Genomic DNA, 17,041 nt, shown 5'->3' with positions numbered 1-17,041 from the left:
CACGGGTTGCTGAAGACCTACTCTCTACCAGGATCTCCACGGGTCTCGAATACTAATAGATCCCTGTAGTAACCTCAGTCCCAATCAAGTCACTCCATGGGGATTCCAGGTTAATTTTCTCGAACATCCCCAGTAACCACTGCTTGGTGTACGAAGCGACGAAGTGATCGAGTGATCCGGGTGATTGTTTGCCGCCGTTTTTATAGCTGCAGTGTTGCTGATACGCCGTTAAACAACAAACAAACATCATCTATGCTATGATGTATCCTCATATTGATGCTAATATTTACGTGACCATGTTTGTCTGTTTGTCGTTTAACACTACAATCAGCCCATATCCCAGCTGTACGAAGGCGGCCTGTAAAAACAGCGACCAGAAACCCCGTGCCGTCAGGATACGATGCAAAGCTATCAACCGATCCATTTGGTCGCCTCTTACAACTAGGATAGGTTGCTGTGGACTAACTTTACCCTGAACCCCCACCATCCTAATGCTCCAACACCGTCACATCGAAGAGTTTCTATAACCTATCTGGACACGAGTAATGGAGGCATTTCAGTTTGTAGTCCATTTCACCCATCTAAATACAGTCTACTTTCCCGTCATGTCGAGCAATATTCCAACAGCTCAGACCTGTCTACATTTCACAACTTTGAGGTACAATCTAGCATGCTCTTTCTTCAAAGTTATCAAAGAGCGTCAAACGACTCAAAATGTTTGATCAGGGTTACAGAATGCAAGTCCTCAGTAAAACTTTCAAAGGTTTCACGGTAGATATGTGGAGGATATTTCCAGATTTCCGATGCAATTCCCTAGTTTGACTTGTACCGTATGTTCCCGTGTTTTTTTCAATTTTCAGGGAAAACATTCGACTTGCTATATGTGCTTATAACGGGTGCCACAGACTGAACAGGATAAATAAATTGTATGTCACTAATAATCGATTTAATTGATATATACTAGTGCATATTCCATGTCCCTATCAGTTCTACTGTTTTTCAGGGGCGGTGGGGTAGCCTAGTGGTTAAAGCGTTCGCTTGTCACGCCGAAGACCCAGGTTCAATTCTCGACATAGGTACAAGGTAGGCCGAGTTTTAAAATAATGAAAACATGGATGACCAGAAGAACCTACACCTCAGTATGAATTATTAAACCGTGCCTACATTTTCTTGACAAAATGTCAAAATGTTAAATCATGGCTACTTTATCTTTTAATAGGCATCAACTAATTGAACTGTTTGTTAAATACGACTTGGCAATGGCGGGGTTTCGTCTTTGCCTCTGATTGGTGATAGAACAACCTGATGAGAAACATATTCGGGATTCGAACCGCCACGAACATTCTTCTGCAACGACAGTGAAGGCATTCTGCGGAATTAATAATTAAATAAATAGTTTTACTAACAATACGGCAAATTGATAATCCGTTTATTAACGGGGATTTATATTCTTCTTCAGCATGCTATCTGTAGATTGAACGTTTTTTTGTTGTTGTTTTTTGTTTAACGCCGCACTCAGCATTATTTCAGCTATATGACAACGGTCTGCAAATAATCGTGTCTGGACCAGATAATTCAGTGATTGATATCATGAGCATCGATCGCCGCAATTAGGATACGATGACATGCATCAACCAAGTCAGCAAGCCTGATCACCCGATCCCGTTAGTCGCCTCTTATGACAAGCATAGTCGCCTGTTATGACAACGTAGTATATGTAAATTCGAAATCTTTTGAAAAGTTTTTACTAAAGGATGACGCTTTGGAGATTGTCCCTACCTATAAGTACTTGGGTGTTCATTTGTCAAGCTCTAAACTACGGAAGTGAAGTGTGGGGATTCCACACTTCACCCGATGTTGAAAGATTTCATGACGTATTTTGTAAAACTATTTTGAATCTTAGCAGATTTACACCTCACATTGTTGCTCGTGGAGAGCTTGGTCGATACTCTCTTCGAGTAAACCGTTTTGTTAAAATCATTAAGTTTTGGATACGGTTGTTGTACCAAGAAGAAAACGGTATTCTAAAACATGTGTATAATTACCAATTATCTTTGGCAAATAAAAATATCAAATCATGGGCCCTAGATGTGAAAATGCTGCTATACAACTCTGGTTTTGGAACTGTTTGGGAGGCTCAGAATATTGGAAATGTAAATCAGTTTTTGGCTTCATTTAAACAAAGATGTATCGATACTGATCAACAAATGTGGTTGTCAAATATTCAAAATAGTTCCAAGCTAGATCTGTACAGATAATTGAAATCTCATATTGTATTTGAAAATTATTTATACGATGTTAATATAAATTTAAAGAGCTTATCGTATTGCACTTTGTTCACTTAGGTGCTCCAGCCATCAGTTGATGATTGAGGCAGGCAGAAAGCTGGGTTTTGCGAGAGATAAACGTCTCTGTCCTTTTTGTGTTATTCCCATCGTAGAAACAGAGTTTCATTTTTGTCTTGAATGTACCTTCTTCTCGGATTTAAGACAGTCACTTATTCCTAGTTATTTTCACCGATGTCCTACAGAGCAAAAGCTTCATAGTTTACTTGTATCTTCTAACACCACAATGTTAAACAGCATAGGAAAATTTATTTTTCTTGCATTTAAGAAAAGGGAAAAGTTCTTAACCAATGATTAATATGAACATGTATTAAGAGGAAACCACATGTATTTGGGTTGATACTCACTACATATTTAATAATGGCTTTCAATAATTCAGTCCCCAGTGGTCGGGTGAAATAGACGCTTTGTAAACAAGAACTGATGCTTCTTGTAGGATTTACTTTTCTGCTCTACTTTTCAAACTTTATTGCTCATATATACACTGTAAACAGAATTTATGTACTTATCTACTGTGACAAACTCTTTTGTAAATAAGTACTGATACTATCCAAAGCTTCATTGTTTATTTATGCACTGTAAACAATTTCATTTAAAGTAATCGGTTGGGACAAACCCCTGTGGAAAAGAAATGATCTGTTTAGTATGATCTGCTCTATTTTTTTACCATTGTTAGTTTTATATACTCTGTTATCATCTGGCGCTCCATCGTTACTATGGATACCGATTAATGAACAATGTATACCGGTGGCCCCCTTACGAATAAAGTAATTCATATGTAAATTTGTAGAAGCGTTTCCATAGTAGAAAAAAAACGAGATAGAAGTGTCCGCTTTTCTTTTATCAGAACCATTGGCTATTGTTGATGAATGTGCCAATCACATTGCATTTCGTAATCCGGAGCGGAGTGCACGAGAGAATGGCACGGGGTACACGTTTCACGTGCATCTCGCGGGGTCAGCTGAGCATAAAATCTTTTAATAGTTTTATATTTACTTACATCAGTACCAATTGCTTATCCCTTTATGAACTGCGAAATGTGTATTATGCAATTTTTATACAGTATGTTACTCTATGTATTCTAGTATTTGTACAGGACTTGTGATTTTGAAGCTTTTCGTTCAACGAAACGAACAGACAGAAAAGAAATTACTATTATCTTGATCAGGGCTATATTTGCTCATAATAGGCCCATCAACATGGGCAAGTAAAACTTAGTTGATTGATAAATGTGCTCGAGTTGGTCCAAAATGAATGGTATACTTGCCCCGGGACATGCATTTCATAACCCAAATCGGCAAAGTGCGAGGTGCACGTGCGAAAGGCTCGGGGGACACATTTCACGTGCTTCACGTAGGGCCGGCTAACACAGTGACCTCACAGTTGAGCATATAATTCATGAAAAAAATTACAAAATACCTTTAACAAAACAATGTTTTTTAAGCATTTTAGGTGCTATAAATGTTGGACATGGTTTAAATAAATTAGATCCCTCCAAGGCGGGATCAAACTTTTAACATTTGACAGTTAGACCCTGCTGGCTGCGCCCTTAGGGATCGAACTGTCAAATTTTAAAAGTTAGATCCAGGCTTGGAGGGTTCTAATTTATTCTTATGTAAGATGTAGCAGTATTACGAGGGGTGCATCGGGTTTCATGCGTCCCGAGGCCACGAGGCTGAGGCTGAGGCTGAGGCTGAGGCTCAATAATTGATAGTAAACAGCTGTTCGATTGATTTTAGGTAAACTTGTGCTATGTCACGTGACTTTCATTCACTTCGAGTGAGTGAGTGAGTTAAACGTTAGCGTCACATGGGCAGTATTTCAGCCATATCGTGACGAGAAGTTAGAAAAATTAGAAATTATTAATACATATATCTTAGACTTATTACAACCTGTAAATGATGGAAAGTAAAATAACTAGAATATCACAGATTCGATTTAAAACTAGTTGAGAACATTTCAAATAATACATTATCAGTAAACAACACAATATAAAGACGGGCTATAGATCGCCAACCATTGAAGGTAGATCACCATACAGGGGACCATGGGGGCTTACGGTACTTTTGGTACCTGCTAGGGCCCCGGCAGGATTTACATCATCCCTTACGTGTCGGCGATTAATGACAAATTTAGAAGCGGGGTATAAGGGATTTATTCTGCCTCTCAGAAATCTACGTGAAGCCTGTCTTGCTCGTGGCGGGGTATACGGGATCTATTCACCCGCTGAGAAATGTATTTCCCTCCAAGGCGGGTTACATGTATATTTATCACGACGATGTTGGGGTACTGGGTTCTAAGAATGTTTGCCATATAGTTTAGTTTCAGATCCCCACAACGCAGTAGAACTCTCTGCGCAGAAATGTATTGTGGAAACATATGCCTCATTTAGGATGAGGTAAGGTGAAATGGGGCTTAACGTCGCGTTCAAGATTATTGCACGTACGTGTGTGTGTGTGTGCGTGTGTGTGTGTGTGCGTGTGTGTGTGTGTGTGTGTGTGTGTGTGTGTGTGTGTGTGTGTGTACTTGTCCGGACTATTGCAATGTTTATAGTGCTAGCCCACTGAGATATCATTCCGCAGTTTAACATTAATACCTCACTCACACATAGTATATTAACTCAGAGCGGACCAATCCTTGCCAACGCCAGGCAAGGTAACAACAAGTACCATCTTTTAACGTCTTTAGTATGACGTGGCCGGGATCGAACCCTGACCTTCCGCTCTCCGGGCGGGCGCTCTACCACTAGACCATGGAGGCGATCCATATAAGATGAGAGAGCTCCTGATATATAATATATTATTACAATGTATTTATTACATGTATACGTATGTTACTCCAGACCTCGACGCAGAAATGACAACGTGTGAAATACTCCTAAGTTAGCAAAGACACTGCCGCGCCAACAGGTCCACCGCCTCATCCAGTGTACCGGAGCATCATGATGGCTTATCTCCCGATAAAGGAAGCACCACAGGGAATTGGTGTACTGTTGGGTTCAAGTGATATCAGCGAACGAACGTTTTATCTGAAAACATTTGGCGGTTCACGACCTGTAGCTTACTCCCAATAATATGGCAATTGGTTTTGATATTTTTGATATTTAAAAATCAGCCCGTCGTCTCCGAAAAGCAAAGAAACGGAGCAACAGATTTCCCAAAGGATGGAAACATTTACAAAAGGGGGGATACATTTACATAAGGGGAGACACATTTACAAAAGGGGGACACATTTACAAAAGGGGGACACATTTGCAAAAGGGGGGATACATTTACAAAAGGGAGACACATTTGCAAAAGGGGGGATACATTTACAAAAGGGGGACACATTTACAAAAGAGGGATACATTTACAAAAGGAGGGCACATTTACAAAAGGGGGGATACATTTACAAAAGGGGGACACATTTGCAAAAGGGGGGATACATTTACAAAAGGGGGACACATTTGCAAAAGGGGGGATACATTTACAAAAGGGGGACACATTTACAAAAGGGAGTACACATTTGCAAAAGGGGGGATACATTTACAAAAGGGGGACACATTTACAAAAGAGGGATACATTTACAAAAGGGGGGCACATTTACAAAAGGGGGCACACATTTACAAAAGGGGGGGACATATTTACAAAAGAGGGATGCATTCACAAAAGGGGGACACATTTACAAAAGGGGGACACATTTACAAAAGGGGGACACATTTACAAAAGGGGGTACACATTTACAAAAGGGGGCACACATTTACAAAAGGGGGGGACATATTTACAAAAGAGGGATGCATTCACAAAAGGGGGACACATTTACAAAAGGGGGAACACATTTACAAAAGGGGGTACACATTTACAAAAGGGGGGGACATATTTACAAAAGAGGGGCACATTTACAAAAGGGGGTACACATTTGCAAAAGAGGTACACATTTACAAAAGGGGGACACATTTACAAAAGAGGGATGCATTTGCAAAAGAGGGACACATTTACAAAAGGGGGACACATTTACAAAAGAGGGATGCATTTACAAAAGGGGGGACACATTTATAAAAGGGGGGACATATTTACAAGAAGGGGACACATTTGCAAAAGTGGACACATTTACAAAAGGGGGAGACATTTACAAAAGGGGGACAAATTTACAAAAGGGGAGACATTTACAAATTGGGGAAAACATTTACAATAGGGGGTGACACATTTACAAAAGGGGGACCCATTTTCTAAAGGGGGGAACACATTTACAAACGGAGGGACACATTTACAAAAGGGGGACACATTTACAAAAGGGGGTACAAAAGGAGGGGGATATTTACAAACAGAGGGACACATGTACAAACCGAGCTATAATGGATGCAGTACATTTGGGAAACTTTTATCATTCCGCAGTTATCATGAAATAGTTCTCACGCACTCGGCCTACGACGGGCGGGTCGTGCTATCTCGATCACTGACACTACTGGCAGGAAGGAAGAGTTCAGTCATTCCTCCTTCCTTCAGACGTTTGTGCGTCTTGACTCCCTCTCTCGTGTCCTGCTTGTCACAGAAGGGACACACTTATATATCGTTCAATCTGTTTTATGAAATCAAAAATGTATCTGCGATCGTATTATTAAAACATATTACAAAATCTGTAACCCAAATTATAAGCATATAGGTGCCTGTCGTTCTATTTCTAAAGTAGAGTTCAAAGTGCAATCATAATTTTGTTAATGTTAAATAGCATAACTTGGTGAGGGAGGCACAGTATGTGCTTGCTTTCCTGCGTTCGTTTAACGAAATGACTTAATAGCTTGTAAAGACGATCAAAGGCCTACTATTATTGGAAATGGCAGATCATCATTCCATTATTTATTAATGTGAAAGATCAGGTATTGATGTAAAAGACAAGGTATTTATGTCAAAGATCAGGTATCAATGTGCTAGAAAAGGTATTGATTCCAGCTATATATCACGGCTGTCTGGACATAATTGAGTCTGGACCTGACAATCCAGTGGTTCATATCATGAGCATCGATCTACGCAATTGGGCTACGATTACATGCATCAACCAAGTCAGCGAGCCTGACCACCCGATCCAGTTAGTCACCTCTCACGACAAGCATAACCACCTGTTCCGGCAAGCATGGGTTGCTGAAGACCTATTCTCTACCAGGGTCTTTACGGGTCGGCGTTGATGTAATAGACCAATGATTCATGTAATACACCAGGTATTGATGAAAAATACCAAATATTTTAGTCCTAGGTTAAGTTCTCGTAAGTGTGTCACTTGTGCCTAATCCATTTCATTTTCCGCAATACAAATATGTTTAAATCACAAATATATCACGTATTGATGTAATAGACCATGGGCCTACTTACACAAAACGATCTTAGAGCTAAGACTATTGTAAGCCTATGCTAAAGTATGGGAGTTAAGATCATCTTAGCGCAAAGATCGCTTTGTGCAAGTGGGCCCAGGCATTGATGTAATTGCATTTCTATCATGATGTAATGGCAGTTCTATTAATGACGATTGTCGCCGATATAGTACAGAGGAATACTAAATAATACACTGTACAATCGATCTTGAACTTGTATTCATATTTGTATCTCGGTCACAACATGTACAAAACCCAATCATGTACATATTCTGTTATTTTGTCCGAGTGTAGCATAGGTACAGGTACATGCGATGATTAAACATACACACACGAGTTTTGCCAATGCATCAAGAACGTAGTCTCATATACTAGTTCGGTTCTCATATTAACCGATAATTTCCCCACATGGCCGTACACAATGTTACATGTGTAGCACTAACCAAGGTCATACATCTGTATTCCAATCATAAAAGGATGCAATAAAGCGTCTTTCTTCTCCGCATCTTCCTGCTAACACGGACGGTCTGACAAGGCGGAGCCTTTGCATCGTAAGAAGACAATGTATTGCCCTATATACACGATTACATGGAAACACGCCCACATTTGACCCTAACACTATTCCATACACTCATATAACAGTACTCACCTCGTGTCCTCAGCTTCCACTAAACTCCACACAAGAAACACCAGGCTAAGAAAATGGCGCATCATGTTGATATACAAAGACTTGCGCATAGAATGGCGTCCGTTTAAGTTTACGATGGAATCACAAAATGTATACAAAGTGTTATCGCCATGTGGGATAGATCCGGGCGTAGAAATATCGCTGAACTTTGGCGAGAGGTCGTGAAATACGAGTGCCCGTGTCGAGGATGAATCGCCTGGTGTAAGTCATACTGATGAGTTTGGGACGTGACCCATTCCCACAGTTGTGGCTGGGACATCTGTTGCGCAAGAGTGCACTGTTGTGGGTGGGGGAGGGGGGCTTTTGAGTGATCAAAGTTTAAAGGGATACGTCAGCTGCATAGGTTGTCCTTCACATGCGATTCCTATCAACTCAAGTTGCTTGCACGCCCTGTCTGAAACGCCTGTAAAATTGACGACTATGCAATATCGTACATGCAGCTAAATTATTAACAAACATTATTAAGACAGTGTTCTCAGACCATGATGCATGGCATTGGTAGAGAAAAGGAACGTAATATAATATATGTGGGTATAATCTTTATTCATGAGACATACATGCCATCGCCCCGTGTTCACAAACTTAGAAGAGTGTATTGTATTGTAATGAAGGAATCCATAGAATAGGTATTGCAATAGACCTTAATAACTCACTTAACATGACAAACAAACCTTGCAAGATGAGTAATTAAAATCAATAAATGCCATAAGTACATAAAATAAAGAATTGTCTAGGAAGCTATTTATTACCTAGGATTTGTATTATATAGATATCAAGAGATGGAATGCATCTGCAAATAACAGTCTTTACAAACTGGACATAATCTTTGATTTCTAGGAAAAGTACATTACCTACCTGTCTCTCTCTTAAGATGAAGAGAACCACTTCTAAATAAAATTGTGTGATAGGTATTACCTAGAAGTTGACGGATGACAAAGTAGACACAATTTTATGGATAACAGCTTCTTTAATACTGTCAAGGCGACGTGTCGGTATAGATCCTTATAACGTTGTCAAGCAAGACCGATTGCCTGACAACGGTATAAGGATCTTTACCAAAACGTCGCCTTTACGGTATTAAAGAAGTTGTTATTCATAAATCGTGTCTACTTTGTCGCTATAAAATTGTAATATTGCAAAACGACATTTTTAACAATTATTTTTTTGTTTCAAATATACCCTTAAAACAGTTAAAAATGTTATGTTTTCCAGTCATTAAACGGAGGAGAGTGCACATCCTACTCAAAAGAACATAAATATATACGTGGATAGAATCGAATATGAATCTGATAATAAAACGCCATGAAGCAGAAGTTCACAGTATGGTGACACACACAGCCGTGCAGGGCTGGCGCCTGTGTTTATTGCATTCGTAGATAGGTTTACCATGTCTTGTACTGAGTTGTCCCCTGCGGAGAACTGTAACACGATACCGCTGTCTGCGATGCTGTTTGGTTAACCAGCCCGTAACTAGGTGTCGCTGACACCTTATACACCATACGAAATGTTAACCCTTGTGGGGTCACCATGACCCTTTACCCTTTCAGTATTATTGGTTATATTCATAGCCATGATGACATACTTCCTGGTCCTTCTCGTGGGATGTGTGTGTATATTCATATCTGACGCAACAACCCGAAATTGATAGTAACCTTCATGTTAAGAGAGACCAAGTACGTTTTAAACCTAATATAACACTACTAAACTGGTTAGTTTATGGTTACGTAAAGTCACGTTAAATTTAAACATGTTTAATAAAGTGCATACCATCAAGTTATAAGCCAGATAAGTTGGTTGGTTGGTGTGTTGTTTAACGCCGCACTCAGCAATATTCCATCTACATGACGGCGGTCTGTAAATAATCCAGTCTGGACCAGACAATCCAGTGATTAATATCATGAGCATCTAAGCAATTGGGATCGATGACATGCATCAACCAAGTCAGCGTGTCTGACCACCCGATCCCGTTAGTCGCCTCTTACGACAAGCATAGTAAGTCAAATGAGGAGGAGATGTACGAGTATAATATATATTGAAATAAGATATTCCACCAGGACTTACAACGAACTTGGTACAATATTAACATAAACATGTACAAATAAACCCAGCAAATGGTGACTAAGAAGATTGACAATTGTCTCCGTGGCACAAGTGGTAACGTCACGGACGACACATCAAGAGGATGCTGGTTCGAATCCCACCGAGGAATATAACTTTTTGTGTTTATAAATGTGCAGATGCTGCCTCTTACGACAAGCAGGGGTTGCTGGGACTACTCAGTACCACATAATCTCTTAGAGAGAAGGGGACCGCCTCCGTGGTCTAGTGGTAGAGCGTCCGCCCGGAGAGGGGAAGGTCCGGGGTTCGATCCCCGACCGCGTCATACCAAAAGACGGTACTTGTTGTTACCCTGTCTGACGCTCGGCATTACGGGGCTAAAACAAGGACTGGTCGGCTCGGAGTCAGTATACTGTGTCTGAGTGGGGTATTCATGTTAAACTGCGGCATGGTATCTCAGTGAGCTAGCACTATAAATCGGCATCAGTCCGGACTAGTACACACACACACACACACGCGCGCGCTCTATAAGTGCAATAATCTTGGACGCGACGTTAAACCCAATTTCACCTCAACTCACTCAGAGAGAAGGTATGTAACAATCCATAAAATTAAAAACTCTCATTTATTTCCCCAGTGGGGATTGGCGTTAAGGAGATTATCCTCAGTTCGTATGGTTACTTATACTTTTTGTTTCATGTTCTGTTTTAGAATGTGCGGCTTCGGGTTACTTCAGTATCCTATTTCCAGCTTCATGCCTTTTTATACAATTGTGACGTCACAAACGAGATGGCACTGTAGCCAAACATTGTCAAGGACAAACAATGGCTCTAAGCTGCTGACCTGTACAAAGTAGTCGTTTCCTTTACAGATCTTGTGAAATACGTCTTACTCTGTACTCAGAATTAACGAATATTTCTCCCTAGACTCCCCGCATCAATTCTCTGTAGATATAATAAATAATACCTCGTCAGCTCCTATCTTATTATTTAAATCAACATTTTTCCTGCCAGTCTTAAATGTATGGAAACCTAGAAGGGTTTTTGCCGCATTGTCATCCTTGGTAAAATTTAAAAAAAAAATTCAAATAATTTTCACAATGTTTCCTTGTTTTTGTAAGGGCGACTATGCTCCAAAGTATCTTTTAGGATTACGTGAAGCAATGAAATATGGCTCTCCGAGGGGTATAATCTTTGCCTCCCTACGCCATCCAGGAAAATAAAGTGTTACAATGTTATTGGCTATGTTACGTTTCCATAATCCTAGTCCAAGGTCATCCTCAATTAGTGAATCGGTGAACTAGTAGTTTAAGCACGTATGATGGTATAGACGCACGAACGACCACACATACCTCATGTTCATGGAAACCCGATGGGATTCAGGGTTAGAAGAAGTCCCCTGAAACGTATATAAATATGTTATATGTCGCACGGGGCTACATGATGGATCGGGAGGTCAGACTCAGTGACTTGGTTGATTGCGTGTCATAGGGGATCGTCGTCGAGGGACTTTGTCACCTTGCATTCAACTTACCAAGTTAATAGAAATTTCTATATCGTGCCCTCGCCACATAGAATATTACAGACATTTCGGTAACATACTATCACAGTCAGCGGGATACCGGGCAGGAAGTTTACACACCACACTAACCAAGCTCCTTACCAGCGCGTGACACCTTCGTTACACTCTCGGTAACATCGCTGCCACCAGTGTGGGCGCGGCCATTTTTGCCCTCTAACCCCAAATGTAGTAACGTTGATACTTTTGTTTATGTCTTTGGGAATGCCATGATATTTCCTTTTGAAAAGGTTTACGACTGACCATGTTTTCCAGATGAATTTACTTTGTTGTTTTAATAATCAGATTGGTTCGAGATTGCAGACTAACGGAAAATCAACCAACTTCTCCCTTACATTCTTACAATATCAATAACACGATAGTTTTAATGAAACAGAAATTCAAATTGACAAGCAAAGAAAGTAATTTAGCAGCGATAAGTGTATTCGGCGTCACGACAGTCGTCACTTGTTTGTAAACATAACGGTCATTCGGTTGCGAGTTCAACTCTAAGCATGGTTGTGGCCACCTATTCACAGTGGCGAGTTTTGACTGGTAGCAGCGATAGTATTAGAGAGCTCCGGGAACGGACTATCGCTGTGAGGAGCTTGCACACTGGCATCTAAACATAGTAACTTCCTGACGACTGATCACTGTCCCAAACCCAATGCAATGAGCCTCTACCGAATCTCAACAAAAACAATGTAACACAGTTGCAATCACTGTTCAACAATAAAATACACTTCCATGTAACAATTGTAAACTCATTTTCAGTTCTAGCTGATGCCAAAGCTTGCTTGTCACCTTTCCCACGAAGATTTGGTGCTCACGGCCAACTGTACAAGGATCAGTTCGGATTAATCAAAGATGGCCGCCATGGTTTCCGTTCAGTGAGTGAGTGAGTTGGGTTAAACGCCGCTTTTAACAGTATTACAGTTATATCATGGCGTGTCAGCTTAATGTGGGACGAAAGCCAGAAGTGATGCAGGTCTCAGACGTTTACCACTTCGGTGAAACCCACGAGCACGGGTATGTAGCTGACAAACCTAGAAACATAATCGGGGCGAACCGGGATTCGAACCCACAATCATAGGTTTCTCGCGGGTTTCCATTCAGAATTAATGCATCTCTTGTATGACCTTCAGTGGAAACCTTGACCTTGTATCATCCAGCACATTTCTTATCAGTTTTCCTTCCTTGCGTGAACGATAGGCACTCAACCCACCATTGACACTGTCAGAAAAATATATAATAAAGGACAAGCCCCTAAGGATATGAAGGCTACAAGTGCGACCTTGGTTGGTAGTTCAGCCGGCAGAGGGAAGACAAAACTAAAGGGTGAAGTGTTAAACGACAGCAGCCAGGTTTGTTGTTGATGGGTGAATAACGGTCGGAAAGGTGGACGCGCGTGAAAGAACGCAGATGCAGGAGGTAAGACGGCGCTTCTTCATGGTCGAGGAAGTCGTTGGTTATGCGGCAGCCGTAGCCGACGCCTCGACCTGCCGTACGAACCGTCCACTCCTGTTGATTTTTTGGACCGGTCCGTCTGATTGACCATGTCCGTCGGGTGTTTTAGACAGAAGTATGATATGTCGTGGTGTAATGTCGGTAATCCACGTACATGTACATACGTCAGATCCGGCGATGTAAGGAGGTGTTAATTGGTATTTGTAGATACCTCTTTAAAAGACTCTTGTAGACTGGCCTTATTAATAATCGAAACGTTATGATAGATATTATATATAGTTTGCGTGTGTGAGTGTGTGTGTGAGTGTGTGAGCGTGCGTGCATGCGTGCGTGCGTGCGTGCGTGCGTGCGTACGTGCGTACGTGCGTCATGCTCTAGTTTAACCTCACTCAGACAGAGCATGTTGAATCTGAGCCGATCAGTCCCTGTTCTATCACCTTAATGGCGAGCGCCAGGCATGGTGACAACAAGTACCATATTTTAAAGTATTTTCGTATGACACGGGAGGGGATCGAACCCCTGACCTTCCGCTCTTCGGTCAGACTCTCTTCCACTAGACTAATGCAATATTTAACTACTGTTGACATGGCGACAGCATGTGCGCTTGGCAAACATTAGATAGCGACGTGCATGCATGCATGTGTGTGTGTGTGTGTGTGTGTGTGTGTGCCTATACTAGTCCGGACTGATGCCGATTTATAGTGCTGGCACACTGAGATACCATGCCGCAATTTAACATGAATGCCCCACTCTGACACAGTATACTGACTCCGAGCCCCTTAATGCCGAGCGCCAGACCGGGTAACAACAAGTACCATCTTTTAACGTCTTTAGGTATGGCGCGGCCGTTGATCGAACCCTGTAATTCCGCTCTCCGGGGAGACGCTCTACCATGGCCACTACACCACTACACCACGGAGGCGGTCCAGGCGATTTGAATAATGTCCGCCACAACAGCAATATACGTTCGTTCTGGTTACTGAAAATAAAATCACTGTCAGATAGCGATGCATATTCAAATACACATAGAAAAGAAAACGACTCAAAGAAGTGAACGAATAACATTCCAAATGCTGTATATTGACACATTATTTTGGATGATCGATGGTTATTCATGAAGCTGATATTTATATTAGATTAGAAATTGCAAAGGTCTGCTTTACAGTTTAATAAATAGATTTGACTATAGTGTACGTGCTGCTGTAATTATGTCTTTCAATTCGGTTCTATTTGTTTGTCCGCCATAGTGATTCTAAGCTTCACTATAGAGAATATAATATTTATGCATCTGCACTATATCTACACGACTATATGCATATATAGTGTGGGGCTCCTGTCATGTCCTGCTGGAAGGAGAGAGCATGTACAACGAGGGTGCCATGATGTAAGAAGCCTTATATTGTGTGTTATCTTCATCGTTGCGTGTAAATATAATTGATGGGTACAGGTACATTAACTGTCGTTCATAAAATATTAATATCAGCATAATATGGAATAGTCGAGATTAATATAAACACACGGCAACCACGGAAATAAGCATCAACGTCAAAATATGGCTACAATTTAAATCAAGAAGGGTTAGAGGATATTATTGATTGTATATTTGGTGACGAAATGCTAAAGGACTACCGTATTCGACGTAATAAGCGCCCACAGCGATATTTGCTAATATATTGGCACGTAAACAATCCCAATTAGCACCCCTTCCGATTGATCAATGTAAACAAGACTTATTCATTCGCGTATAATACGCACTCCTGTGTTATATGCACCCTTAATTTTGGGCATTTAAATTCTGGGAACATATATCTCCCGTACATAAACATTTCAGGCTGTCATCATTAACCATGAAATTTATCTTTCAACTCTGTTTTTCACCAAAATAATATTTAATAAGAGCCCCTATTTCTAATTTTGAGAGCGCCCTGGGCGAATATGGTATATTGCAATCTGTATCTGAAACTGCAATATCAACATTACGTCATTCAAGTTGCTTAAAATGTTCTTTCATATGAATGAAAAAAGTAGTCCCGGTGTGAAAGAGGTCACGGTTATCCAATCAAAACGAATAAAACAAGGTCAACCTTGTACTACACACGTGTGACGTACGGATTTAGTATCTTACCACCTGTATCTTCACCACGTGGGTAATAAATAGAGAATACTACACTCATTCTCGTTAGATACCACGAGCGGACTTTCTATGGTATCTGACCGAGCGAAAGCTACCATAGAAGGCTACCATAGAAGGCTACCATAGAAAGTCCACTTGTTTCGTAAAAATGGTATCTAACGAGAATGAGTGTAGTAATCTCTATGTATTGCCCTGTGTGTAATAACTCTTTGGAGTACGTCCTTGACATTAAGGTGTTCAGATTTATATTACACAAATCGGAAATAAGAAGATCACATGGCTCTTCTTGTAAACAAACATGTTCATCTCCTTTCGTGAGCTGATAATTTGACATTTTCAGTCAATTTTCTCAATTATGTAGCTGATGGGTTGTAGCAATGTCGCCATGGAAGGAACTGTCTCGTGGATGGGTATTATATGCATGGTCGTATCACCGCCGTCTGAGACAACGTCAACAACCTCAACCACGGCAACAGACCACAGTCAGTTTTGTATGTCACAGATTTGTATGCTCAATAGCGATATCAACAATGCAATTAAAGAACAAAACAAACATAGCCACTCGTTGATAAAGGGTATTCAAATCTCACCAAGGTTTGGGTTGTAAGACTTCGCGGACACCTTGTGTCATCCCTGATTTTCAGTGATTCATTCATATACTTTTCACCGCTTTTTAGCATTTAAAGCCCAATGGGATCTGTTGCAATGGATAATCGAGACTGGTTATTCTCTGGCGTTGACGTTTTACGTTTTATCGAATCGCGCTGATATATTTGATAGTGAGTGAATGAGTATGGTTTTCCGCCGCTTTTAGCAATATTCCAGCAATATCACGGCGGGGGACACCATAAATGGGCTTCACACATTGTACCCATGTCGGGATTCGAACCCGGGTCTTAGGCGTGACGAGCGAACGCTTTAACCAGTAGGCTACCCGACTGCCTGATATATGTAATATCATAAGATAAATGTGATATAAGATCTTGGGTATACAGTGATTCCCGGACGGTGACGATGTCAGGTATAAATCGTGCGAATTCAGCAATTTCCGGATTAACAAATTATGATTTCTGATAAATATTCTTTTGGTTATATATAAAACGTTCCCTTAAATGTGTCAGACTCCAATTGCAAGTAGTGTCGTGGGTTCGAATCCCGGTTCGACTTAACTATGTTTCAATGTGTGTCAGCCCCAGACCCATCCTCGATGGGTTCACCAAAGTGGTAAACGTCTGAGACTTCCGCAATCACTACTTCGGGCTTACCTCTCACATCAAGCTGACACACAGAAACAGAAACGGCGTTGAACTCATCCACTCGCTCATTCACTCATCCTCTCTCCAGACACCAAGTAGGAGTGAACAGTTAAATAGGACGTATGCTTACACAGTCTTTTATGTAGAATTGGTTTGACCTAGACAAAAGTCAAAATATTCTTGTTCTCAAAT

At 40.9% G+C, this 17,041-nt stretch overlaps 1 protein-coding gene across 1 annotated transcript in view; it reads right to left on the bottom strand.

Annotated features, from left to right (window-relative positions):
* LOC139459898 (complement C3-like) overlaps window positions 1-8,632 on the bottom strand; it is a 50,199-nt gene extending 41,567 nt beyond the window's left edge. The window contains exon 1 of the mRNA XM_071241618.1: window positions 8,339-8,632. Coding sequence (XP_071097719.1) covers window positions 8,339-8,427 — 89 coding nt within the window. The 5' untranslated portion in view covers window positions 8,428-8,632. The remainder of the gene's footprint in view (window positions 1-8,338) is intronic.
* Window positions 8,633-17,041: the final 8,409 nt, after the last annotated feature.

This window comes from Haliotis cracherodii, unplaced genomic scaffold (genome assembly GCF_022045235.1).
Source record: "Haliotis cracherodii isolate W230 unplaced genomic scaffold, xgHalCrac1.p SCAF_13, whole genome shotgun sequence".
In the NCBI taxonomy this organism is placed as follows: Eukaryota; Metazoa; Mollusca; class Gastropoda; order Lepetellida; family Haliotidae; genus Haliotis; species Haliotis cracherodii.
The sequence above is the reverse complement of the archived record's forward strand: the minus strand, read 5'-3'. Positions and strand labels throughout refer to the sequence as shown.